General features: G+C 38.4%; 1 protein-coding gene across 1 annotated transcript in view; it reads left to right on the plus strand.

The window, feature by feature from the left end:
• LOC124616069 (transcription initiation factor TFIID subunit 6) overlaps nt 1-22,976 on the plus strand; it is a 125,783-nt gene extending 102,807 nt beyond the window's left edge. Inside the window, exons 9-12 of the mRNA XM_047144306.1 lie at nt 4,175-4,391; nt 9,843-9,964; nt 14,786-14,977; nt 22,114-22,976. Of these exons, the coding sequence (XP_047000262.1) occupies nt 4,175-4,391; nt 9,843-9,964; nt 14,786-14,977; nt 22,114-22,215 (633 nt within the window). The 3' untranslated portion in view covers nt 22,216-22,976. The remainder of the gene's footprint in view (nt 1-4,174; nt 4,392-9,842; nt 9,965-14,785; nt 14,978-22,113) is intronic.
• The last annotated feature ends 3,357 nt before the right edge of the window (nt 22,977-26,333 follow it).

The following is a 26,333-nucleotide window of genomic DNA, read 5'->3' on the forward strand; positions in this document are numbered from 1 at the left end:
CAAGCCATCCTCATACCATTCCCACAGGATTGAGAAGATGAGATTAAGCTAATTACATTGTGCACAGGAGTGTTTAAGCTGTCATTCATCCTGATATCCATAACTGAATGGATCATGGAAAAATCCCTAATAACCGGTCCAATTGGAAGTACTCTCTGCCATGCTCTTCATTATAGTTTGCAGAGAATAGTTGTAGATCTGATTTTGTGTTGATTAATCCTGTAATGTTCTGAATGGAAATCTCATTCTTCCAAATCACACTCCTTCAATACATGCATGATTGGTCACAAGACACACATCTACACAGGAATCAAATTCTTCTCGTACTTGGTGTAGCATGTCCTCCATGATTGTCTGCAGTGCGTATTTCATCCAGTCACACACGTCCTCAAGAGACACGGGCATTATCAGTACATAAAATCAGTCTTTCACGAATCCCCACAGAAAGAAATTTCTGGGTGTCAAATCTGGTGAACTGGATGGCCAGTGGATAAGGTAATTGTCTGCTATTGCAGCACATCCAATCTAGTGCTGGTAAATAACACAATTAAGAAGCTCTCATGCATTCCTGTGAAAATGGGACAGAGCACTGTCCAGTTGCAAAATATAATCATCATAAGTGGTGTTCAGCTAGGGTAATTTACAACCTGTCTAGGAATGAGCTAGACAACATCGTTTGTTGTTTAAAGAAAACTGGGCTGTTGACTTTCAGTCTTGGAGGGTCACAGTGATGTTCTATCAGGGTATGTGATTTCTCACTTCTGCAGATACAAACATTGTGTGTATTCACCTCTCCACGTACATGGAAACTGCCTTCATCGCAGCAGATAAGTCTTTCTACAAAACCAGCAACCTCCGTTTCTAACTGCAGCTCTTCATAAAGTCACTCATTTTCACTTTGTCTGCTGATGTAAGGTCCATCCTAATCCCACTCTGTACGGTTTAAAAAAAAAAAGCCACTTACACAACACTTTCCACATCATAATCTTTGAAATGAACAGTTCGCTGCTTACATTACTAAGTGACTTGCGAGGACTTTGCTGAGATGCCCTGTGCATTCTATCGACGTTTGCATCAGATGCATGAGGTCGATTGGGAATATTCCTCTTACTGAGGCATCCAGCTTCAACACACTGTCAGTATGACCTACCTTTGTTATTCTTGTGTGGCAGGTCTTTCCTAACCCATGTACAAAACTCACACTGCACTATAACCCCAGATATGGACACCTCAAAACAGAGCACACAGAAAGCCTTTTCTTGTTGCGACACCATCTTGGAAAGAGATACTACACTTGCGCAGTAAGCATGACAAGTGAAAATCGGATAACACATTAAAAACTTGGGACAGCTGCTGCTTATACTGTAATGTTTGCCCTTATAAAATAATAAATCGATTTGTTATTAATTTTTAAAACTGCACCATTCATTTATAAACATCCTCTATATCGAATAGTACCAGTTGATAAACAAAGCACATACCTGATACAATATGTAATTTTGTGAATAGGGACTCTTCATGTAAGAAAAATTGTTTAAAATTAACCAGGAAAATTTCACATAGTAGGGGTCTGAGATGGTAACCCATAGCTTCTGTGCAAAAGGTCTCTTTATATGTTTCTACACTCATCAATTGGAACAGTTGCAAATGAGCTAGTGATGTCAAATGATATTAGTTTTAATCCTCTGTGATCATTTGTCTTTTAATTTCATCTACGACAAGCTCCATATCTCAATTGTCACCCTTTGATAGCGTAAGAAGCCAAAAACCAGTTTTTGAGAAAATATAGTTGAACCTGTTTTATATGTATATCAAAGAAGAAGAAGAAAGATTACATGTAATTCAGAAGTACTTAGAAGTCAGATACAGATACAGTAATAGGCATCATATTTTTCACTAGAGCGAGAAAAATAAGTACAGTGGAGCTACATGTGTTAATTTGATAAATTACAAAGAAAGAGAACAGTATTAAAAGAAAAAAAATATTACAATATTTGATCCTGCTTTAGGAAAATTAAGTACTGTATTGTAATTTGGTACTTCGCACTGTACAAACAACAAAGACATAGTATTAAAGATAAAATACATTATTTTGAACTTGCCCCTGTATTAAAAAAATTAGATAATTTGCCTTGTTTCACTTTTTGTGCATTAAATGTATAAACCTCATTTTGCAAACATATTTTTGATTTCGGATCTTTTTCACTACAAGTATTCACATTGATGTAATGCCTGCACACATCAATTGCACTTCACTCAGTTTAGATGTTTTCAGATTCAAGTCATCACTGTCAATTGAAGTTGGTCCACCTTCTTGATCATCGCCACATTGTTGACACACATCCTGTAGTTCTGCACATATGGTGAGATTATGATCAAAATGTACAAAACTGTCGAAATATGCACCCTTTAATAGAGCTAGTCCATTACCAGACAAGACTTCGCCATCATCATCATCATCATCATCATCATCATCAGTGGCAGGCCCTTCCACTAAGGCACCAGCTTTACAGGAACAGTTGTTGATTACGGAGGATGACACCAGCTGCCAGGCAGCCAAAGTAAATTCCATGGCTTGATGTAAGTTAATGGAGAGATTTTCGTTTCCTGCATGAGAGAGTTCTATCAAATATTGAACGGTCTTTTTTTTTTTTTCTATAATGAACTTTGAAATTCTCCTTTAATGCTCAAATCAACTGGCTGTAGAACACTGGCATAGTTTAGAGCGAAACATTCCACTCAAACATTTTCCAAAAGCTAGTGGGTGGATGTACTGCTCATCGATCCATAAGAAGATGGGTCCTCTTTTTTTTTTTTCGTTTCCATTCCAATCTCCAGTTTTTCAACCATTGTTCCATTAATATCATAGTCATCCAAGAGTTTTTATTGGGTTTGTATTCCAACGATTTCATATTTACACCTTTTAAACACCTCGGATTGTTAACATTTTCCTATCACAAGTGGGGGAGGTTTATCAGGTCCATCTGTATGTGTGGCGAGGAGAAGTGTCATATGAATTTTAACTTTCTTTTCTCCATGGCATGTGTCATCCTTTTCAGCTGCTGTACTAGAAAGCAGATTGTAGAATAGACCGGCCTTGTCAAAGTTGTGAAAGATTTGAGGCTGATAATCCCTTAGGATACCTGGCAGAACCTTCTCAATCCAGTGTTGCACTGTGACCTCGTACACAGCTTTTGATTTACCAGAAATTGTTCTCCCTGTTATACCACAATGATCTTGAAATACTTTTAACCATCCTGATGGAGCCTTGAAATCAGCTGTGATGTTCATATTTCTAGCTAAGTCTATCACTTTTGCTTTCAGCAAGTCGCCAGTGATCGGTAGAGCTGCAGCGCATTTTTTCTGGAACCATGTAAAACTTGCCTTTTCCAAATCTACGTATCTCACTTCTTGCTGATGGCTATGTTTTATCAATTTTGCACCGAATTTTAAAAATTCATTCATACTGTGTTTTTGGCTGATGTCTGTACATAGTGTGGTATAGGCAGTTCCTGAGTTGGCAGCAAGTTCAGATTTTGTTTTGTGTGTATTAGCATCCACCTCTTGTATGAATTTTACTTTCTGATCTAGGGAGTAACTTTTGCTTTTTCTGTTCCCCATGGCTGATTGAAAGTGACTGTTCAACAACAAAAATCAGCTGATAACTTTTAACTTCTCATTGATATTATGAAAGGAACTCTCCTATTGAAAACAGCAGTGCTAGGAATGTCTTTGTTTCCATGCTGCCCACTATGGTTAATTTGTCTCTGTTCCTTGTCTTTATGGCGCCGCCTGTCTTTTCAAATGACAATGCTCATTACATTTAGGCAAAACTCAGTTTATTTCACTGGAATTTGATACATATAATAATGAATTATGTAAAAATGCATTTCATATATATAATGATTCAAGTAATACCTTTTTCAGTTATATTTTGCCAGAACTGACAAAACTTAATGTATAAATACGACTTTCACAGAACAGAGTTATGCATAAATCAGGTTCAACTGTAAATAATTGCTGAATGTCAAGAAAGCATTTCTTTTCTTAGTTATATTGTCACTTTCTACGAAGCTCAAGCAGTCTGATATAGTTAATAGTCTGTGTATTACATGAGCTCTTGTTTCTTTCGTGTGTGTGTCATATACTCTAGTATTTTAATTTGTGTGTACAGAAAGTGCTGACACCGCTTCTTAAGGGACTCAGGCAGCCTCCTGATGTACTAGATGAATATCGGGCAGAATTTGGATACCTAGGGCCAGCCCTACATGCAGCTGTTACCAAAGCGAGGACGCAGCCACAGCCATGTCTCACAACTTCCACTGCTGTTACTACAGCAACCCCTGGTAGTTTGCAGCCTCCTCGTCCTACACCAGCACTGGTTCAAGCAGGTAATGTTAAACCAGTTCCAAGATGACCGTATTATCAGGCAAAGCAAACTGAAGATGTGACCAAAGTGGCAATACTTTTTATGTTATGACCGAGAAAAAGAGAGGAAGAGGTAATAGTCTCCAGTAGTCTTATAAGTTGAATGCTGTTACACATGCTAGAAAAGGCTTCAGCTGTTCAGTATATTTTTCTTATAGCAGCTGTTGCACAATGCTTTGCTGGCAGTATCCATAGAACTACCTTCCACAATGATATTGCCCCCTTCTTCTGCTGAGTCTGTTGATTGTCAGTTCCCATTTCAGTCACAGGTGAAAATGATAGTGCATCATTTGAATCTGTGCAAGGCTGATAGTATTATATTTTCAATTTTTTCATCCATCAAATACTTTTTAATGTGACAGTTTTTTTAATGTTATAGCAACAAAGGCATCATATCTGTTTCTTACACAATTTTTATATTTCCCTTTTGTGTGTGTGTGTGTGTGTGTGTGTGTGTGTGTGTGTGTGTGTGTGTGTGGGCGCACGCGCGCGCGCACGAGTATAGTAACAGTCAGAGGGGAACAAAATGTTTGTGCTCCTTAATTAATGACAAAAGTTTTGTTTGTCTTAAACCTGTGTGATAATGTCTGTTATTACTGCTTTGTTGTGATACGGAACATTTTCAGGAAAGGCTATACTTTTAGGAGTTAATCCTGGAACAAGTTACGTCTTTATGTATTTAAAAAAATTGCTGTCCATTTATGAATGATAGTCTGGAATTTTGATTTTTGAGTCATATGTGAGATGTGACTTCCAGGACAAAATGTGTATCACTGCCTGGATGCACAATAATTAAACGTTGACCACCACTTTAGTTTAGCAGTGCACTTCACTCACTGTCACTTTACCAACATTTATTCATTGTGTAAAGTGTATTAATCCAAAATTCTTTTAATTAAGCACTGACCACTTTAATGTTAGTGCTTATTTTTTTAAATAAGAGTCTAATGTAATATGCCCTTTTTTTTTTTTGCAACAATTTTCTCTAATTTTCACTTGGACTAGCGTTCTGGCACCTCTTGAAACAAAATTCCACAAACAGAACAATTGTGATCAGATTTCTTGCTAGCTTCGGAAGTCCATTTCTGTGTGTCTAAAGTGTGACTTTTTGCAAAGTTAGTATGTCATTGTATTGTTTATAATCTTTCAAATATTGCAGCCTTATATTTATCCACATCATCAGCGGAATATATATTATATGCAGTTTGCTTATTCTTCTTTGGCATAGATACCTGAATCCCACTCTTCATTTACATTTACATCTGTACCACTGTGAAGTGTATGGCAGAGGGTACGCCCCACTGTACCAGTTATTAGGTCTTTTTCATGTTCCACTCACATATGGAGTGCGAGAAAACAATTGTTTAAATGTGTACTGTAATTAATCTAATCTTACCCTTTTGATCCATTTGGGAGCAGTATGTGCCAGGTTTTAGTAATTTTGCTAGCAGTCATCATTTAAAACCAGTTCCTGAAACTTTGTTAGCAGACTTTCTCAGGATGGTTTCGATCTATCTTCAAGGGTCTGCCAGTTCAGTTCTTTTGACATCTCTGTGACACTCCAGCAGGTCAGATGAACCTGTGACCATTTGTGCTGCCATTCTCTATATACGTTCAATTTCCGCCACTAGTCCTATTTGGTACGGGTCCCACACACTTCAACAATATTCTAGGATGGGTCGCTTGAGTGATGTGTAAGCAATCTCCTTTGTAGACTGATTGCATTTCCCTAGTATTCTATCAATAAACCAAAGCTGCTTCCTGTGAAGTGCACAATTTCACATTTTTGAACATTTAAAGCAAGCTGCCAGTCATTGCAGCACTTTGAAATCTTTTCAAGGTCTGACTGACTGAATATTTGACAGCTTTGTTCAGACTGTACTTTGTTGTAGATAACTAAATCATTTGGAAAAAGTCTGATGTTACTGTTAATGTTTTCTGCAACATCTTTAATGTACAACATGAACAGCAAGTGACCCAACACATTTCCATGGGATAGACCCAAAGTTACCTCTACTTCTGTTGATGGCTCTCCATCCAAGATAACATGCTGCATCCTCGCTACCAAGAAATCTTCAGTGCAGTCACATATTTCGTCTGATACCCCATATGATTGTACTTTTGATAATAAGCGTAGGTATGGTACTGAGTCACATGCTTTTCAGAAATCAAGAAATACTGCATCTACCTGACTGCCGTGATCTATGGCTTTCAGGATGTCATGTGAGAAAAATGTGAGTTGGGTATCACATGGTCAATGTTTTCAAAATCCATGCTGGTTGGCATGGAGGAGGTCATTCTCTTCGAGATTTCTCATTGTTTGAATTCAGAATATGTTCTAAAATACTACAAAAAATTAATGTCAAGGATCTTGTCCTTTCTTTCATAATTTGCCCAACATTAACTTACTTTCACAGTTTGTTGACATATTCCATTGCCATTTCAATTAATGATTTGCTCCTTCTCATTGTCAATTACTTTAAAAATGGTAATAGTAAGCCACCTTCCCTGCCCTCAAAAGACATTTTCCATGATCAATTTCAATGCTGCACTGTGAGATAACAACATGCATTACTTTGAACTGTAATACGGCTGTACCTGGTCATATGACCAAATTTGTTCCTGCTACAGCCAAGTTTATGGTTTGCTTTGTTGAGTAATTAGATAAAATCGCATAAATATACAACACTGACACAATATCAGATCCTTTTCATTTGAAATTGTATGGTTTATTGATTTTTATGGATGTTACTTCATTTGTTTAGTACCTGTTGATAGTATATGAAGTTGTTGCTGTTATTGTGCTGATTTGATAACTTGTGCAGAGGTGTGTTACTTAAATATACAAGCTTCTATTCTCACAGTGCAAAATTATCCAGATAATGCATGATGTGTAAAACAGTGCACATTTACAACATGCTGCCTTGTGGATGAGGTGAACATTGTGACTTCAAAACAGACCCATTACCATTGGTACCTTTTAAGTTCAGTTCCCTCATCTTATTGGGAGCTATTACAGTACACTACTATACTCATATCTGGGAGGAAAGTGACTCAATTTCCCATTCGCCACCTAGATTTGAGTATTCCAGGATGGTTCCTTTTCAGAGGGACAACCGATTTCCTTCTGCAAAATGAGCTTGTGATAATGACCTTCTTATTGATGAACCATTAAAAACATATCTTCTTTTCTGTGGTGAATGCGTTTTCAAGCTAATCCTTTTCTTTTTTCTTTTTTTTTTTTTTCAATCAAACAAATTAGAAAGGTGGAAGTTTGTAATCTTCATTATTTGGTAATGTCTTGAAACTGTTTTACTTTAACAGTAGGTGCTTTTTCACTGTGGTTGTCACTAGATATTCAGTGGACCACACATGTTGTCTGCTGCAAGAAATCACTGTGTATTACAAACTATAACTGAAGAAAAGTAAATCCCGGCAGTTATTTTTTTTTTTTTTTTTTGGGGGGGGGGGGGGGGGGGGAGCAAAGCATGTAGCTAGAGAGTTTGTGATAACATATTACACATTATACATTACTTTAGGTCCATTAGTGATCAGTGGACAGACTCTGTGCTACAGCCAATCACATTTAAGTGCAGAATTTGTTAGCATTATGGATGTGCTTTCTGCCCAAATGAGTCAACTACATGTGCCCCCTCTGTCTAACATCCCGACTGCACCTAGCTGCATTACCCTGTCCCCTGCATGTTCCTCCCATAAACAGCACAACAGCACTTTCCTGTCCCCTACCCCTACCATGGTTTTCCTCTTTCTCCTCTCCCACAGCCTCTTTCTTATCCTCCACCCAAATTGCCTTTCCCATCATGCGCAGTTGCTTGCACTCTGGTTTGCTCACATTCTGGCCTCAGTGGACAGAGACAATGGTCATACACTACTGGCCATTAAAATTGCCACACCACGAAGATTACGTGCTACAGACGCGAAATTTAACCGACAGGAAGAAGATGCTGTGATATGCAAATGATTAGCTTTTCAGAGCATTCACACAAGGTTGGCGCTGGTGACGACACCTACAATGTGCTGACATGAGGAAAGTTTCCAACCGATTTCTCATACACAAACAGCAGTTGACCGGCGCTGCCTGGCGAAACGTTGTTGTGATGCCTCGTGTAAGGAGGAGAAATGCGTACCATCACGTTTCCGACTTTGATAAAGGTCGGATTGTAGCCTATCGCGATTGCGGTTTATCGTATCACGACATTGCTGCTCGCATTGTTCGAGATCCAATGACTGTTAGCAGAATATGGAATTGGTGGGTTCAGGAGGGTAATACGGAATGCCGTGCTGGATCCCAACGGCCTCGTATCACTAGCAGTCGAGATGACAGGCATCTTATCCGCATGGCTGTAACGGATCGTGCAGCCACGTCTCGATCCCTGAGTCAACAGATGGGGACATTTGCAAGACAACAACCATCTGCACAAACAGTTCGACGACTTATGCAGCAGCACGGACTATCAGCTCGGAGACCATGGCTGCGGTTACCCTTGACGGTGCATCACAGACAGGAACGCTTGCGATGGTGTACTCAACGATGAACCTGGGTGCACGAATGGCAAAATGCCATACTGGCGTATCACCCGGCATGATGGTATGGGGTGCCATTGGTTGCACATCTCGGTCACCTCTTGTTCGCATTGACGGCACTTTGAACAGTGGATGTTACATTTCAGATGTATTACGACCCGTGGCTCTACCTTCCATTCAATCTGTGCAAAACCCTACATTTCAGCAGGATAATACACGACTGCATGTTGCAGGTCCTGTATGGGGCCTTTCTGGATACAGAAAATGTTCGACTGCTGCCCTGGCCAGCACATTCTCCAGATCTCTCACCAATTGAAAACATCTGGTCAATGGTGGCCGAGCAACTGGCTCGTCACAATATGCCAGTCACTACTCTTGATGAACTGTGATATCATGTTGAAGCTGCATGGGCAGCTGTACCTGTACACACCATCCAAGCTCTGTTTGACTCAATGCTCAGGCGTATCAAGGCCATTATTACGGCCATAAGTGGTTGTTCTGGGTACTGATTTCTCAGGATCTATGCACCCAAATTGCGTGAAAATGTAATCGCATGTCAGTTCTAGTATAATATATTTGTCCAATGAATACCTGTTTATCATCACATTTCTTCTTGGTGTAGCAATTTTAATGGCCAGTAGTGTAAGTGTGTGAGTTGTGCTTTTTAGTGTGCGTGTGTGTGTGTGTGTGTGTGTGTGTGTGTGCGCTTTAGAATAAGGCCTTTTGGCTGACAGGTCGCATGTTTAGCAGCCTTTTTGTTGTGCCTGTCTACAACTCAAGATTTCCACTATGTTGTGTGTAACAGTCTAACCTTTTCATAATATTGTGTGTGTGATTTGTTAATTCAATAACTACATTTAATGTTTCAGGAAACACACAGCAAGGCAGAACATTTGTGGTTGGTGGAGCGTCTGCAAACAGACCTGTTGTAACTCCTAACACTGGTTCAAAATATGTCATTGTGACATCTCGTCCACCAACACCAAGTCAGGTAATTGAAGACTTTAAAAAGATGCAAATACCTTAAAGACTATAAACAAAATATGTACCTGTAGTAGGTTATCCTGTTGGTATGCATCTGTGTTCACGTAGTTTTGTTTTTAGTTATTTCACTGTGGCTTTCCACCTTCATTTGTCAGTGCTGTATTTTTTTTATGATCCAAACTGAATGTTAATACATCATCTCGCAAAAGAACATTATTTGTATTCCCATCATATTGTGTCAAGTTTGTAAACTGCTTTCATTACCAAGACAACATATTTCTGCGCACAATTTTTTTATCTAGTGTTTATGCTTGGAATTTTTCTTTACATCTTCTTACAAGTATTGTCCCAGAAAAGAATGAAAACTTCTAAAATAACTGTCAATTTTTAAAAGACAATAAACCACTTGACAAGCGGAGAGAGATGAGAGCCAAAATTCTGCTTTAGCTATCTAGAGATTGCTTACCAAGAGTGCATTGCAGTAGCAGAAAAATATTTATTATAAATAAAGGTATTTGTTGTATTCATCAAATACACTTTGTGTCAACATAAATGCTGCTAGAAGACACTCATATACCATTGAAAGCAGCAGTTATGAGTTGGCTTGCTTGCAAGCAGCAAGTATACAGGCTCGGCACAGGGCTAAAGAGGGTTAGGCAACATCTATGGCAAAAAGATGGCTACACAGATTAGCAATAATTAATAGAAAATTTAAACTGTAACTGTAGTATGAAGACAGTGTTTGGCAAGAAATAATTGTTCACTTGCATTGATTGTCTTCAACCCTGGTCGAGTCGTGACTCCAGTGATCGATAACTACTGTCACATGTAGAATGTCTAGTTTGACCCTTCTGTAGATGTGGTCCTGATGCCGTCTTGAGGTACTGGTGGTACTGTTGTGTATTGACTGAGTGGAGCCATGAATCTCCCCATATCTATATTTGAGGATGTATGTCCACATGTATAGCTGTTTCATACCTTCGGGAGGACACATCAACCCTACCCTGGGCATTTTTCATTAGCTTCATGCTTCCCAGTGGTTGTCAAAGTGTGTATTACGGTAGGTGCACTCATGTTACTCCCTCTGACATTTGCCTAAGAAAAACCATACCCAAAACTTGGGTGAGGGGGCAGTTGGTCAAACTTATTTGCCACATCGACACCCATGTCTGTGTCTGTAGGGTGAGGTGCGAAGTGGATCTCCACTGTGACATCATTTATTTGCCGCAGCTGCCCCCCTCCCCCGCCCCCCTCCGCATGTCACAAAATCAAGAGCAACTTCTGGCTGCAAATATAGGTCCTCAAGACCGTTGGCAGATCTTAGTCGTATGAGCCTATAAAAGAAAGAAACCCAGGAGTTCCATCTATATATGCATGGGCACAGTGTGGCTTCATTTGGTTTCTGTGTCACATTGTGACATTATTATTAATTTGGAGACTGTACTTCGTTTTTGAGTGTTGTATCACTTTGACTGGAACCCATGATACCTTTACAGTATGGTAATGAGAGCTCGATGGTTGCAAAACTTCGTTCTTGCATGTTGTGTATGTTTGGTCTGTGGATGCAGAAGTACATTTACAGTAATGTACATTACAGTCTTTCTTGCTATTTTTTGGCTGGTGGTTTTGTATCATGCAGAGTGCCTCTGTCCTGTGAAAGAAAAGTTAAGAACGCATTATCCCTATTGTACTGATGTGTTGGCTTTGTCATGTGACAAAGGTGCAATGGTACAATTTGAAATGTGATATCCCATTTTGTGCACAGAAAAGTTGGAACTCTTGTCACAAAAACTGAGTGCCATTGTCCGTAACTAATGATTTCAGCAACCCTTTGATCAAGAATATTCTAGACAAAGCTTGGATTGTTTTCAGTGACATTATAGACGACATCTGCATCACATATGAAAATTTAGAACTATTGACATTCAATCAGTAGCTTCCCAAAATTGGTCCAGCATAGTCTTTAAGTAAACATGACTAGGGTCCCAATGCCTGTGACTACAGAAAATATTGACGTGGTTGAACTGACTGGTATTTCTGTGATAAGAGGCATTTATATCCAGCATCACTTCTAATACTTTATCAGAGTTTTTCCAATGGCAATGCTTTCTGGCAATGTGTTTGGTATGTGTGATGGCCCAGTGGTATTGATGGCATTTGAAGCACTTCCAGTTTGAGTACTTTGAGACTCACCACTTGTTTCTTACTAATTCTGAATGTACCAGAATGACATCTTTGTAGACAGGGAGAGCATGTCACCTGCCACTATGATTTAATTTCTGGTTGACTGATTCATAAGACACAGTGTAACATTTTGTGACATTGTAATCAAGTTAAAACCAATCTAAAAAGAGGAATATGAAGAGTGTTATCATTGACATAATTAAACTCTTGAAGTGTTTTTATTGTTTCTGTATTTGATGATAGACAACTACTAACCAAATGTAAGTGGATATATAAAAATACGATAAACTACTAAGCATTCGAACATAATACTCCATACGCATCTGTCAAACACTTGTTCATCAGAAGTCGTAAGTAGACATTTTGCATGACTTCATTGTAGGAATCAGTCAATGAATTATTTTTATTTGGCCATAATTGGCTAAAGAGAAATTACACATATTAAATTTCACGTAAACTCGCACTTAAATGTTCAAAATGTATGGGTCATGTGCCAGGAAATATCATTTGTAATTATATCCGAGTATTATGAGCTTTGTAGTTAACACATTTGTATCTTCCTACCATTGCACTCTGCCATCTGCTGCACCAAAGACCATCATGTATTGTTTATATGTAACAGAGCAAGCAACCACCCAGTGTCCTGACTTTTTGAGTGAGATGCAGCTACCCAATTCCTTGTCACCTGTGAGCACCATCCACAGATAATATTACTGTGACCTGTGCTGCGTGCAGTATGGCATCACTGGCTGGACGGCTGCATGTTACCAGCTCAAATCCAATCACCAACAAATATTTTTCATTTAGTATTTATCATTTCTGGAAGGTTCTCAATATTTCATATGTTTGTAATGTTTGTGTACTGTAGCATATTCGATATTTGTATAAATAGCAGCATTCTCCCCCCAGGAAGCAGGTCTGTTCTGTTTTACTATGGTGCCCACAATAAACATGCTTTCAGTAATAAATGTTGAACTTAATTGATGACCCTGCTTTAGGATTTAGACTTGATTGTGGGAGGTCGGAGACCAGTTGATTCTAAGACAGCAGCAAGTCGCCTGCACATCAGGCACCCATCAGCGTTTTCTGGAGGCACTAGTCAGGACCTGATGAAATGGCTGAAAGGATTCAACTGAGTCGTCAAATACAGCATACGGGATGACGTGATGTATTTTTCAAATTGTACTTTTTCTTGGCTGGCACAGGCCAGGAATGGTTCAAGACAGTGAAGGGAAGTTTGATAGCTGGAACAAATTCCAGGCCAAACTGAAAAAAACATTTGGTAACAATCAGCAGAAAATCCACTTAGAAGAATAACAATAGAAGAACAGGGCCCATCACCTTGGGAGACACCCATTGGTCCCTTTCCCATGTGGATATGCAAGAGTTGTGTCGTATGTGTATTGTGGAATGCAGGTGAGTGAGATGAGTGGGTGAATAGTGCAGTATTATGTTTGTATTGTATGATGATGATGATGATGAATGGCGATGATGATAATGATGAGAGAAGCGAGAGAGTAAAATACAGTGAAGAACACAAATGGGGCTGCTGAGCTTAACGTCCCCATCTGATGGATGGATCAACATCAACAGTGTCACATGCCCTCACTTTATGAGAGACTGACGACAGGATTGGGATATAATCCATGGCTTCAGTACAAAGACTAGTGATCAGGAACTTCATGCCACTGAGTTGAGTGCCACCTCACAGGAGTACTCTAGGGACCTCGGTTGTGGAGGCATACATACAGTATGTTTTGGCCCTAAGCCATATTGTGCATCTGAATATGACAGAAGCTGAGAGGATCTCATGGTTAATAAAAGAAGTCGCAGAAAACATGTAGCAAACTCTTCTGGTACAGGATGTCACTACAGACCATCTGTAATGACATCATTGTTGACGGGACATTAAACCCTGATCTTCCTTCCTTACAACAGAGCAATTCATCAAATGCTGTCAGCTTATGGAGGAAATCCAACAATAGAAAAGAAGAGATAGTCAAAAGAGGTATGACCAACTCCCTATGTAGTTGTGGGACGTCACCATGACCTTGCTTCTCTTTGAAAACAAGTTAGTAAGAGAAGAGATACAGCAGTTTATGGCAGCCAGAAATCTTGGACTGAGTACACAAGAGATCGGCCCTGAATGTCAATCCCAAATGTCAGGAAGAAATAAAGAATGTTGAAGAGATTAATCGCTTGATGATTTTAAAAATTTATCTTTACCCTATAAATATTTTAAAACAATTACTTCATGAATAAAGTATCACAAAGTATGTACTTGAAACATCTCGTTTATCGGAATTTATTGAAACTTTACTGTACAATTTCTCAAAACAATTCACTTGCTTCTCACCTTTGTTGACAGCTGAGGCCTTCAAGCATATGGAACACAGTCATTTTATTGACAGTTTAGACTCCATTGTTTCTAGATTTTACTTTAACTTATGTCTTGTCTCTTCACTTGTAATAATACTTTTTTGTTTCATCAAACAGTGAAATGTGCTTGTGTGAATGATTTTCACTGAAGTTTCTCATTGTTCTATTTTGGTACAACTTTTTCAGACATCACAGTTACCAAGTATATTGTCATTTTGAATCACACTCTCTGATTTGCTTAATGATTTTATTCTTTTCATAACAGACTCTACAGACCTGTGGAGCACCTTCCAATCCTGGAGCCACAGTAGTTAAGTTTGTGACATCAGCACAAGCAGTAACTACACAGAAGGTGGTTACTGCATCAGCAGGAAGTTCTCAGATGACAAAGTTGGTTGTAGTTTCAATGACAAATTCTGGACAAACTTCAAGTAACAGCTCTACTCTTGTGACACAGGTAATCCTTGTTACATTATCTAAACTCTTAAAATCTGAACACATTTCCTTAGCTGTCAGAGTACTGTGAAGTTGGAAGCAATCTACTAATTGACTTATTTGTACAAAGGTGACTCAATAAATAAGTTGGATTACAGGGATACTGACATCAGCACTAAGGATACCAGCCTGAAATATCTTTTCTTTCAACACACTCCCCTGCATACGTAAACAGTTATCCCATCATCTCACAAAACCTTGAAAGTCTATACTGTGCCACCTGTTGCATAACAGTGACCTCTTGGGCTATGGCCTCATTGTCTTCAAAGTGTTACTCTATCAGATGGTTGTTCGGGGCCCCAGACACCTGAAAAGCACTGGTGGCCAAACTGTGGCTCTATGGTGGACGTTCCCAATGTTCTCTGTTGAATGTTTGCAGTTTCCGTGATTTTGTCTTGTTGTGTGAGGGTGTGCTGTCAGTAGAACCAGGTTTATTGCAGTGTATGTCCTGTTGTAGTTCCCACAAAGTGTTACAGTAAGACGAATACTGACAGAATTTGAGCAATATGACTCCGTGCATGTCCCAAAACAGAGTAACCATAACTTTATCTGTTGATGGAAGCTGCATGAACTGATTCTCTTTTTATCCCCCCTTCCCCATACTACATCTTTCTGTGAAATCAAGTTTTTACCATATACAGTATGCATTTCACAATGGATATCCTCTGTGGATAGTACTTTGGCCCACCAAAATCACTCAGCTACTGTGCTCACTTCTAATCTGGTGCACTCCTTTAGCACATCTTCCACTTTGCACTGACAACAGTACGCTAATAATTGACTGTGGGGTACTACCACATTCTTGAAGCACAGAGATATGAAGTTTTACGATTAAATACATTTCTGATGTGTCAGTCAAAAAAAATGATTGCATTACATTCCCTTAAGGGAATCTCACATTAGAAAATCATATGTCTATATCTATGAGAAGAATGTGTGAAAATTTCTCGACCCAACAGCGAAAAGATTTGTTTTGTCATACAAAAATGCACTTACTTTTTAGTGCAGTTGTGGTTTTTGTTTTGAACTTTGTCCAACAATTTTTCAGATACTTGATTACACCACTGGCATTAAATTCTTGCATGTCTGAAAAATACGTATTTGTAGCTCCCACACCTTCATTGTATGGTAAATGTTCTTCATTGCATGGCAAATGTTTTCCAGTGACAATTTCTTTAGATGTTGGAATATGTGTTGTGCCAAATCTAGTGAAGAGTGTAGACATTTCAATAATTTGTGGTTAGGTGTGCAATGATCTGAAGAAAGATAACTTTTCACTTTGTACATAATTCAGGACTCTTCTCAGATACTATTTGATCTAGTTGGTAGAGAAGACTAGGAGAGTATTATTTACCAGTTATTGTGACTCTAGAAATTTTCCCAGTGTACTGAATACTTGATTGTATGGGAGTGCAACTGATCATCATTTACTATTCTATCATGCTCAATATTTGCTCTGGGCACCTGTGGGACAGTTCCAGTTGAGCTGTCAATGAGTGACATTTTTTACCAACATCACACAATATGTAAGTGAGCAGTATATGTTTTGTGCTTGTGCTCTTAATGTAAGTGCAAGACCTCGATGGCAGACTGCTTATCTTAACTGTCTGGTGGGTTGTCAGTTTCTTTGGTCTTTGGCATATTTTGTTGTCTTTGCTGAAAAGACTGTGGAAATAATAGGATTCCACACAATATCCATTTTATAGGTATTGTCCTGGTCAATAAGATTTTCTGTCATGCATATCTCCATGACCTCTTTAATAATGGAATCCCAAAATGAATTAAGAGTAAGCAAAATTGTTGTGTTGTTGTATTCAATAATGCCTGGTGGATGCAAAATATTCAGCAACGGTGGGCTTCACATGTTATAATAGGAGAATAGTGTGTTGATTTTATGTGGAAAGTTATCCCACAGAGTGTGTGCAGTTTGACCTATATAAACCATGCCACAGTGGCGAGGAAATTTGTATACTCCAGCCTTCTGGTATAATTAATCATCCTTCAGCAATTGAAGGTCTACGGTTTTAAGTGGTAGACAGGAAAGCACTTTAATTTAAAATTTCTGGAGGATCTTGCCTATCTTGAATGAGGTATACAATTCTCTGTGTCCAATGGCTAGCTTTTTGTGTTAGATGATAATACCCTGCTGATCTGCAAATGTAGTATCCATTTTCCTTGAATACAGCTCATAGATGAACTAGCTTCTAAAGCAAACTCTCAGAATGTCAAGCTCTGAGTTCAAGTATCTTAGGCACACTCATGGTTTGTGAGAGATGATGAAAACTTGAAGATGCTAAATATAAATCCTAGTGAGTGGGCTTACAATGAACTTAATGACATAGAACATCCAAGAGTGATAGAAACAACTTTCCTGTTTCTGTGATAACTTTGATGTTCTTATGAATAGAGTTGAAATGGTGCAAAAACACCATTAATTTGTTGTCTCCATGGGGTTACACACACTAAGTCCCATGGTGATCCCATCAATCTCTTCAGTTACAAACATGACCTAAGCATGAATTACATACAGGGCATTAATATATTTTGCAATATGAGTAGCTACTGTCAGACTATGACAGCTCACCTGAAAATGTCAGGCAGATGTTTTTACCAGGTATTGTTTTACCTTTGCGTTAATAGCTGGTTAGAAGAATCTCTTTTGCTCCTCAGAAGGCACTAGCCTTTTGGCAAATGAAATATACATTGCCATTGTGGTGTACGGCCACTGGTTTGTAGAGACACCATGAACTGAATCAGAACTACAAACTAACCATTAATATCTTTGTATATTCTTCAACTGATCAATGAAAGAAGGAAGTAGAAAAATGTTCATGGAACAACAGGATTACAGCAATATACGAGGGTAATCCCAAAAGTAAGGTCTCCTATTTTTATTATAAGTACATAGACCTGTCCATTTCTGCAATGGTTTACATCAGTTTACAGCTTGAACTTATAGCTATTTTTCGACATAATCACCATTTCTGTCGATCAATTTTTGTAGACACTGTGGCAGTTTTATATGCCCATGTCATACCAGCTCGCCGTCATGCTGTTCAGAAAGTTATGAACCTCTTCTTTCACCTCGTCAATGGAGCTGATTCGCTGGGACCACAATTAACGGTGACAGGTACTGTGAGACTCCGAAAAAACTCAAATGGGCAATTCAGAACCAGAGAAGAGGAATGTTGAGCATGGGTGTACACATTCTCCATGACAACACTTGCCCACACATCGCTCGGCAAACTGTTGCTCTCCTGCAACAGTTTCAGTGGAACATAATCACCCACCTACCCTATAGTCCTGACTTGGCGCTCAGGGACTATCACCTGTTCCCTAGGTTAAAAGAACATTTGACCAGAAAGTGATTCAGCTCCGATGACGAGGTGAAAGTAGAGGTTCATAACTTTCTGAACAGCATAGTGGCTAGCTGGTATGACATGGGCATACAAAAACTGCCACAGCATCTACAAAAATGCGACAGAAATGGTGATTATGTCGGAAAATAGCTAAATGTTCAAGCTATAAACTGATGTAAACCATTGTAGAAATAAACAGGTCTATGTACTTATAAAAAATAGGAGACCTTACCTTTGGGATTACCCTCATATATCACCTTAGAAATGAAATAAATGGAAAGTGCAGGGCAGGTGTGGAGAAATCGAAAAAAAATGATGGTCAGGAGGACTGACTCATCATATAGAAAAGCCAAAACAACTTTCGATGAAATTAACAGGTAGGGTGATAACATTAAGAGTGCATTTGGAATTCCACTGTTAAATGCTGAAGAGAGGATAGGTGGAATGAGAGTACACTGAAGGTCTCTGTGGGTGGGAGGTCTTGTATGATGGCATGATAGAAGAAGAAATTGGAGTTGATATGGAAGACATAGGGGATCCAGTATTAGAGTCAGAATTTAAAAGGACTCTGTGGGGTCATATTCGACAGAAGTGATGTATAACATTCTATTAGAATTTCTAAAATCATCGGGAGAAGTGGCAACCAAACAGCTATTTAACTTTTTGTGTAGAATCTGAGAGACTGGTAGTGTACCATCAAACTACTGGAAAAATATAATCCATACAATTTTGAAGATAGCAATTGCAGATAAGTGTGAGAAATACACAATCAACTTAACAGCTCATGCATCCAAGCTTCTCACAAGAATACTATACAGAAAAATAGAAGTGTTAGATGACAATCAGTTTCACTCTAGGAAAGGTAAGGACACCGGAGAGGCAGTCCTCACACACACTTAGTAGTGGAAGCAAGACTGAAGAAAAATCGAGACATGTTCATAGGATTTGTTGAACTGGAAAAAGCATTTGACATGTAAAATGATGCAACATGTTTGAAATTCTGAGAAAAATAGGGGTAAGCTAAAGGAAAAGACATGTAATATACAACATATATGAAGGTTGAAGGTTGAATGAAAAGTAATGCCTCCACCTTCATTAATTGGGTTTGGATGGGAATATTTTAATAAATCATACGCAGAAATAATCCTTACAAAGTGATCTTTAATTAACAATATTCACTTTTCCACATAATCAGCAGCCAATTGGATACATTTCTGCCAACGATGAACAAGTTTTCTGAAGCTATCATGGAAGAAGTCGACACTCTGTTTCCACAACCACAGTCTCACAGTTCTCTCACTGTCTTCATCAGAAGCATAATGATGTCCCCGCAAATTGTCTTTCATTATCGGGAACAGATGGAAGCCAGACGGTGTTAAATCTGGACTGTATGGAGGATTCCGTACGGTGGTGAGATTTAGTCTCTGAAGTTTTGCTGGGTTTGCACGTGAAGTGTGTGGTTTGGCATTGTCATGCTACAGGAAAACATTTCCCTTTTCCTTTCGAACCTTTGTTAGTTGTCATTTCAGAGTTTGCAACATTGTGATGTAACACTCTGAATTTATTGTTGTTCCACGATCAAGGAAACCAACATGGATAACACCGTCTACATCCCAGAACACTGTAGCTATGATTTTTCCTGCTGAGGGCTGCATCTTGAATTTCTTTTTTTGGGGCGAGTCTTTGTGTCGATATTCCATAGACTGACTCTTCCTCTCCAGATCGTAATGGTGTACCCACGTTTCGTCTACTGTCACAATTGAATGGAGAAAGACGTCACCTCCTTTCTCATAACTCAAGAGGAGTTTCTGGCAAATTTCAAGTCTGTGTGCTTTCATTTAGGAGTCAGCATCCGGGGTACCTAACATCCACAGATCTTCCAATAGCCAAGCAAAGCAATAATGTGACCCACACCTTCTTGTGAAATGCTGATTGTGCTTGCAGTTTCTCTCTGAGTGATACGACGATCATCCTGTATCAATCCGTCAACATTTTTTTCTTGTGAAACTCGGTGCTTGCTGACACAGGATGTCCAACTCTTTGTTTGCCATGCAGGTCAGATATTCTCGCATCAACATCTTCAGACTTACTCACCCAACGACACACAGTACTCACATCAACACAATCACCATAAACTGCTTTCATTCTCTGATGAATCTTCTGTGGGGCGACACCTTCTGCTGTCAAGAATCCAGTGACTGAATGTTGCTTATATCGCATTGACCAACTGACTGCGCAGTGTTCCATACTTTACACTGTAGCAACACAACAGTTCAATTCTAAGGCTTCCTGCCAACTGGAGCTGTAGAGATGATGCTACAGAACGAGCCAGTACCTGTCGCATACCAATGCTGCCAACTGTTGAAGAGTTACGAAGGTGGAGGCATTACTTTTCAGTCAACCTTCATACAAGAACCAGGGATGGACAATAACGGCGGAAGATCAGGGAAGTAACACTGGATGATCAGGAAAGAAGTGCTAACATTAAAAAGGGGTGTGAAACAGGGATGCAGCCTTTTGCACATATTGTTCAGTCTGTGCATTGAAGAAGCAATGACAGAAATAAAAGAAAGATTCAAGAGTGAGATTAAAATTCATGGTGAAAGGATAACAGTGGTAGGATTCGCTGATCACATTGCTATCCTCAGTGAAAGTGAAGTATTACAGGATCTGTTGAGTTGAATGAACAGTCTAATGAGTACAGAGTATGGACTGAGAGTAAACAAAAGTAAGAAGTGTAATGAGAAGTAGCACTAATGAGAATAACAAGAAACTTAACATCAGAATTGGTGATCACAGAGTAGATGAAGCTAAGAAATTCTGCTACTTTGCAAACAAAATAAACAATGACAGGTGCAGCAAGGGTGACACTAAAAGCAGGCTAGCACAGTGAAAGAGAGTATTCCTCACCAAGAGAAGTCTACTTTTATCAAATATGGGCCTCAATTTGAGGAAGAAGTTTCTGGGAATGTATGAACACAGCATTATATGGTAGTGAATCATGGACATTGGGAAAACCAGAAGTGAAGAGAAACTAAGTGTTTGAGATGTGGTGCTACAAAACATATGGGAAACACTGACAAGGTGAAGGGGCAGAATGAGAGGATGTGTGTTAAAACATTAGGGAATAACTGTCATTGTACTAGATGCAGCTGTAGAGGAACACACTGCAGGAGAAGACAGAGATTGGAACACATCCACCAAATAATTGGGCATAGTGTGCAAGTAGGCTACTACTATGAGTTGAAGAGGTTATTGCAGGCTGCAACAAACCAGTCAGAAGAAAAATCAAGTTGTCACTTTGAGTCATGCACAAGATGTACAGCACAATTGTTATCTCTGCCTGTGAAAACAAGGATCTAGGTTGAAGTCCCCTAAGTAGACTTCTCTTGGCCAGGAATACTCTCTTTCATCTGTAACAGATATTCACCACAGTATGTACTCCATTGAACAGTCAAAATAACTTCGTCTCAAGATTTTGCTGTTCCTGCAATTTGTTCACATGTGTGTGAGCTTAATTTGTCAATGTCAAATCTATAGCAAGGTAGCATTTATTTAACCAGGGCATAACAATTCTGTCAGATTGATTTTACTTTTTTCTGTTTACAGTTGTGAAGTACTTTTATGTATTAAAAAACTAAGTTGACATTTTCACATTCATTGAAAAAATCACATTTTCTCTAATTTTTATTTTGTTGCAGACTTCTTATTACTAATACAGTTGATTGTTTAATTTCAGGCTAGCTCAAACCTTGGAGTGAAGTCTGTGTTCGTGACACAAGGTCAGCAGTCTGTGAAACTTGAATCATCTGTGCCACAAGATGAGCACCACCTCGGTTGACATAAACTGTTTAGCTGGTGAATTTCTCAATTCACCAAAAAAGTTAATCATTTGTACAAAAATGTAAATACATGTAAGAACTTTTTTATTTCAGAAATAAGTGTGAAATTATGGGAAAAAAACTGAGTGTTGCAAGTGGCTTATTTTTAATCTATATCTGCAAAATGATAATAGTGCATTCAAAATTTAAAAGTTGCTGTCACTAATTTCCATTGTTATTGTTTACAAAAAGTGGTCAGATAGCAACATAACCAGTAACTGTCATTTTAGCTATGTAAAGAAAAGTATTGTATCACTGTACATGACGCCAATTTCTTTGATGATTGTATATATTATCCTGGCACAATATACACAATGTGAATTAAGTACTTTCCTTAACTAGCAGAAGTCCCCCCCCCCCTTCCCCAATTGATATTTTGTTTTTGGACTAGTATGCTATTTAAGTCTAAGGAGATGCCACTTTGGGCTGCCTGATCTTTATAACCATGCTCAAAATATTGTACACTGTATCCAGGTGATTTAAATTTTTTCTACTATGCATGCTCTCCTGAAGACAAACATATCTGCATTAAAAGGCAATCATTTTCATAGTAATGGCTTTTATGAACAATTTTCTCATCCTGCTAGATGGTGAGTAGTCTCCAGGAGACTGTGGTTTCCATCTGCACCTTCATTTATTTCCTCGGATACTTAACTAGATATTCTTGTAGCTAAACATCTAAGAATCTGATAGAGTAAAATAAATACTTTTTATTATATCATCCTCTTTGCTGTACTTTTTAATACATCGATAATTAGCAGTTTCCTTGTGTTCGCCATCATATCATATATGTTCCTGAATACACCATCTTCTTTGTCCTTGTGCCTGTAGATGAATGTTTGTGATATTGCAATTGATAGCATTTAAATGGGAAAATAATAAAGACAGCTGAGTGGCAAAAAATGAAGGGAGTAATATGTGTGTAAATTTTCCTCTGCGAAATTAGGTAGATATCATAAACATTTGTTACTCTTACAGAAATAGCTTTCCATTCTAGTCATACTGTTAAGGAAATAGTTTTCTACAGTAATCATTTAGTGGGTGTTGCCCAGTTCAACCCATTCCAAAAAACAGACAAATAAGAAATCAAATGTGAATGTGGTCAACCAAAATGTGCTGACCTTAAGGTTTGCTGAAATGTTCATTGATGCCACTCTCAATTATGTTCCCACATGGCTTGGTAATGAAGATATGTAATTACAACAGGACACTACTTCTGTTCCCCATTTTATTTAGCTTATGGCATATAACACATCATAATTCTGTTCCCCAATCTCAGTCCAACCATAAGCCAAAACTACAGAACTAAGTAACCATCCTTGGGGACAGCCATGATCGCAGCATTTCTTGCCACATACTTGCAACATGTTAATGTGCCCGCAGCAGCATTTATTAAGCATGGTGTGTCACTTGCAGGAATTAATAAACTTACAGAACTGTCAGAAACAGGTAAGTTGTCTTCCAATGATTTCATTGTACTTTTTGGAGACTCACATGATGATTATAAGAATGAAATCTCCGTAGCCACTCAAGATTTGAAGCAATGTTAGGGTATGCTGACACACACCAATGTCCTGGTTTTCAATATTCCACACAGCTATGATCTGCCATGGTAGTCCTCTGTAAACCAACAGTTCGAAAATATACGTAAACATTTAAAAAAGGTTAGCATGGCAAATGTAAATTAACTGTATGCAGATTTCATACTTGCCACGATTCACATTTAAATGAACTGAGTGTATTCTAGTAACCAAGCAAGTGCTTTAGATAATAGTAAACAAGCTTCACATACTAAATACTCAGAAAGTAATGTTAGGTTGGGATCAACAATCTCACCAATAATCTCTTTTAGGTTAAATGTGGAGACTGACAGTGTTCACAAAGTTCAAAGTGAACTGCGTTCAAACAGGACAATCTCCTTCCCTCTATCTTGTAAACTTCGGGGTACTTTAGCATGTCAACATCAGATCTTAATGTTCAACTAGGAGAAAGCAAAAATTCTGTTCTATGTAGTAATGAACAGTGGCTAAATGAGAATGAACTACACATATATCTCAGTAATGCTCTTTCAGCAAAATGCCCTAATCTTGACATTAGTAATTTCTGCACTGAGAGTGTATTTGAGGCAGGTGCTATATTATTACCTGGTCCCAAACTAATTGTAGTGCCTATGTACTGTACCTCTGACAGCAACACTGATGTGTGTACAGAGGTATTAGATAGAAAAATCTCCCACTTGCGAAAATACAATCAAAATTAAATTTTACTCTTTGGGGTTATTAATATTGACATCAGGGTTACAACATCCTCGGGTCTCACAATATGTTATGTGCAAGTAACAAGCCAGTTATGCCTGGATAATGTTATAATAAATATAGAAAGGAATGTGTGTGACAAAGGGATTTTTAATACTGCAAATCTATCAGATCATGAAGGGACATGGTTAAAACTGATGACAAAAAAATCCCACAGAGCAATGTGTATGATGCATATACTTTAGAATTGTTTATGATATGCATATCACTACTTCCAAATTACAGTTGTGTGTGATAGAATAGTTCAGCTTCCCGTCTCTTTTCACAAATATTGATGAAGCTTGGCAGCTTTGTCAATCTAGCATCTAAGAACCTGATAGAGTAAAATAAATACTTTTTGTTCCACCATTCTCTTAGCTATACTTTTTGATACCTGGACAACGGAAAACAAGCAAAAGTAATATACAACTTTATTTTGATGGTTCACACCTCACCTCAAAAAATTAAGAACACAGATTGTCAATCTCTGTAACAGATCAAAATACAGTGAAGAAGACTGACTTCAGTACCTTCATCTAAAGAAGAGGTACATATCAGAAATTATAAAACAGAAATGAATGGCACATGATAACTATATTCAGCATTCACAAAACAAATGTAAGGCTGCTTGGACCAGTGGCAGGTACAGAAAAACCTCAAGGAGGGGGCACTAAATGTATCTAAAGCTGCCTTTACCTTTACTGTAATAACAAGTAATCAAATCATTTGATACTTAATACTTCTTAATCAACTGCTCACACTCACTCTTGACTAATCTTCACACTTGCACTTGGACTTTTCTTATTCAGTCTTAATATTTCTGCTTATGAATATAAACTAGCTTCCTATTCAGCGAATAGTCCGTATTTATAACGCTACATATTGAAAGTTCTCTGCACAAGAAAACAATAGAATATTCACAACTTTTCTCAAACAAATGCCAGACAGAATAACATATCGAGATCACTAGAATGTCTACGACTTTTCTCGTAGGTGTGTATTAGCCATCTATGTGCCAGACAGAAATGTATAAAATTCGATGACGTGAACGTGCATGCTACATAGGAAAGTACAACCACTCGATAACTCGTGAGTCAACTGATGAAAGAAACTAACAAATAGCATGCGGGCTGACTGGCAGGGGCGGCGCGGGTGGCCCTGCAAACAGGGGCGTGCACTCCCCATATGTATCCACCACTGACTTGGAGGGTTATCAAGTTGGAACTGGGAAATACTAACAGAAGCACTTTTGATACTGCTACTAATATCACACATGATGGAATGAATAATTTCTTTATTAATTCCTTTTACAAACAACACCCAGCTTAAAACGTGATGTCTATAAATCAGGCATTAATAAACATCTAGAAGCAACAAAGTTATTCAAGCCGTGCAACAAACCTGAAACATCTACATTCAGGCAGGCACAAGTTGTTGTCACTGACACTGCAGTAGCTATAACAAAATTCAGCAACTCAGAATCAGAAGACTTGTGTGGTCTGTCAAATTTTGTTGTTAACAAGATGGCGAACATCATACTGCAAACACATTGAAGACCAGTAAATTAGATTTTTGTGAGTTGCTCTTTTCCAGCCTGCTTAAAGATAGCAGTCAGGAGACAAGTCATGTGTTGATAAATACTATCCCATTTCTCTTGTACCAATACTTTCAAAAATAGTGTAACATTGCATGTATCAACAAATTTACAGACATGTCACCTGCAAGGGAAAACTCAGTACAAGGATTCTGCGAAAATTCATCTACACTGAAAGCTGTTGAAAATG

Source organism: Schistocerca americana, chromosome 5, assembly GCF_021461395.2.
Source record: "Schistocerca americana isolate TAMUIC-IGC-003095 chromosome 5, iqSchAmer2.1, whole genome shotgun sequence".
Lineage (NCBI taxonomy): Eukaryota > Metazoa > Arthropoda > Insecta > Orthoptera > Acrididae > Schistocerca > Schistocerca americana.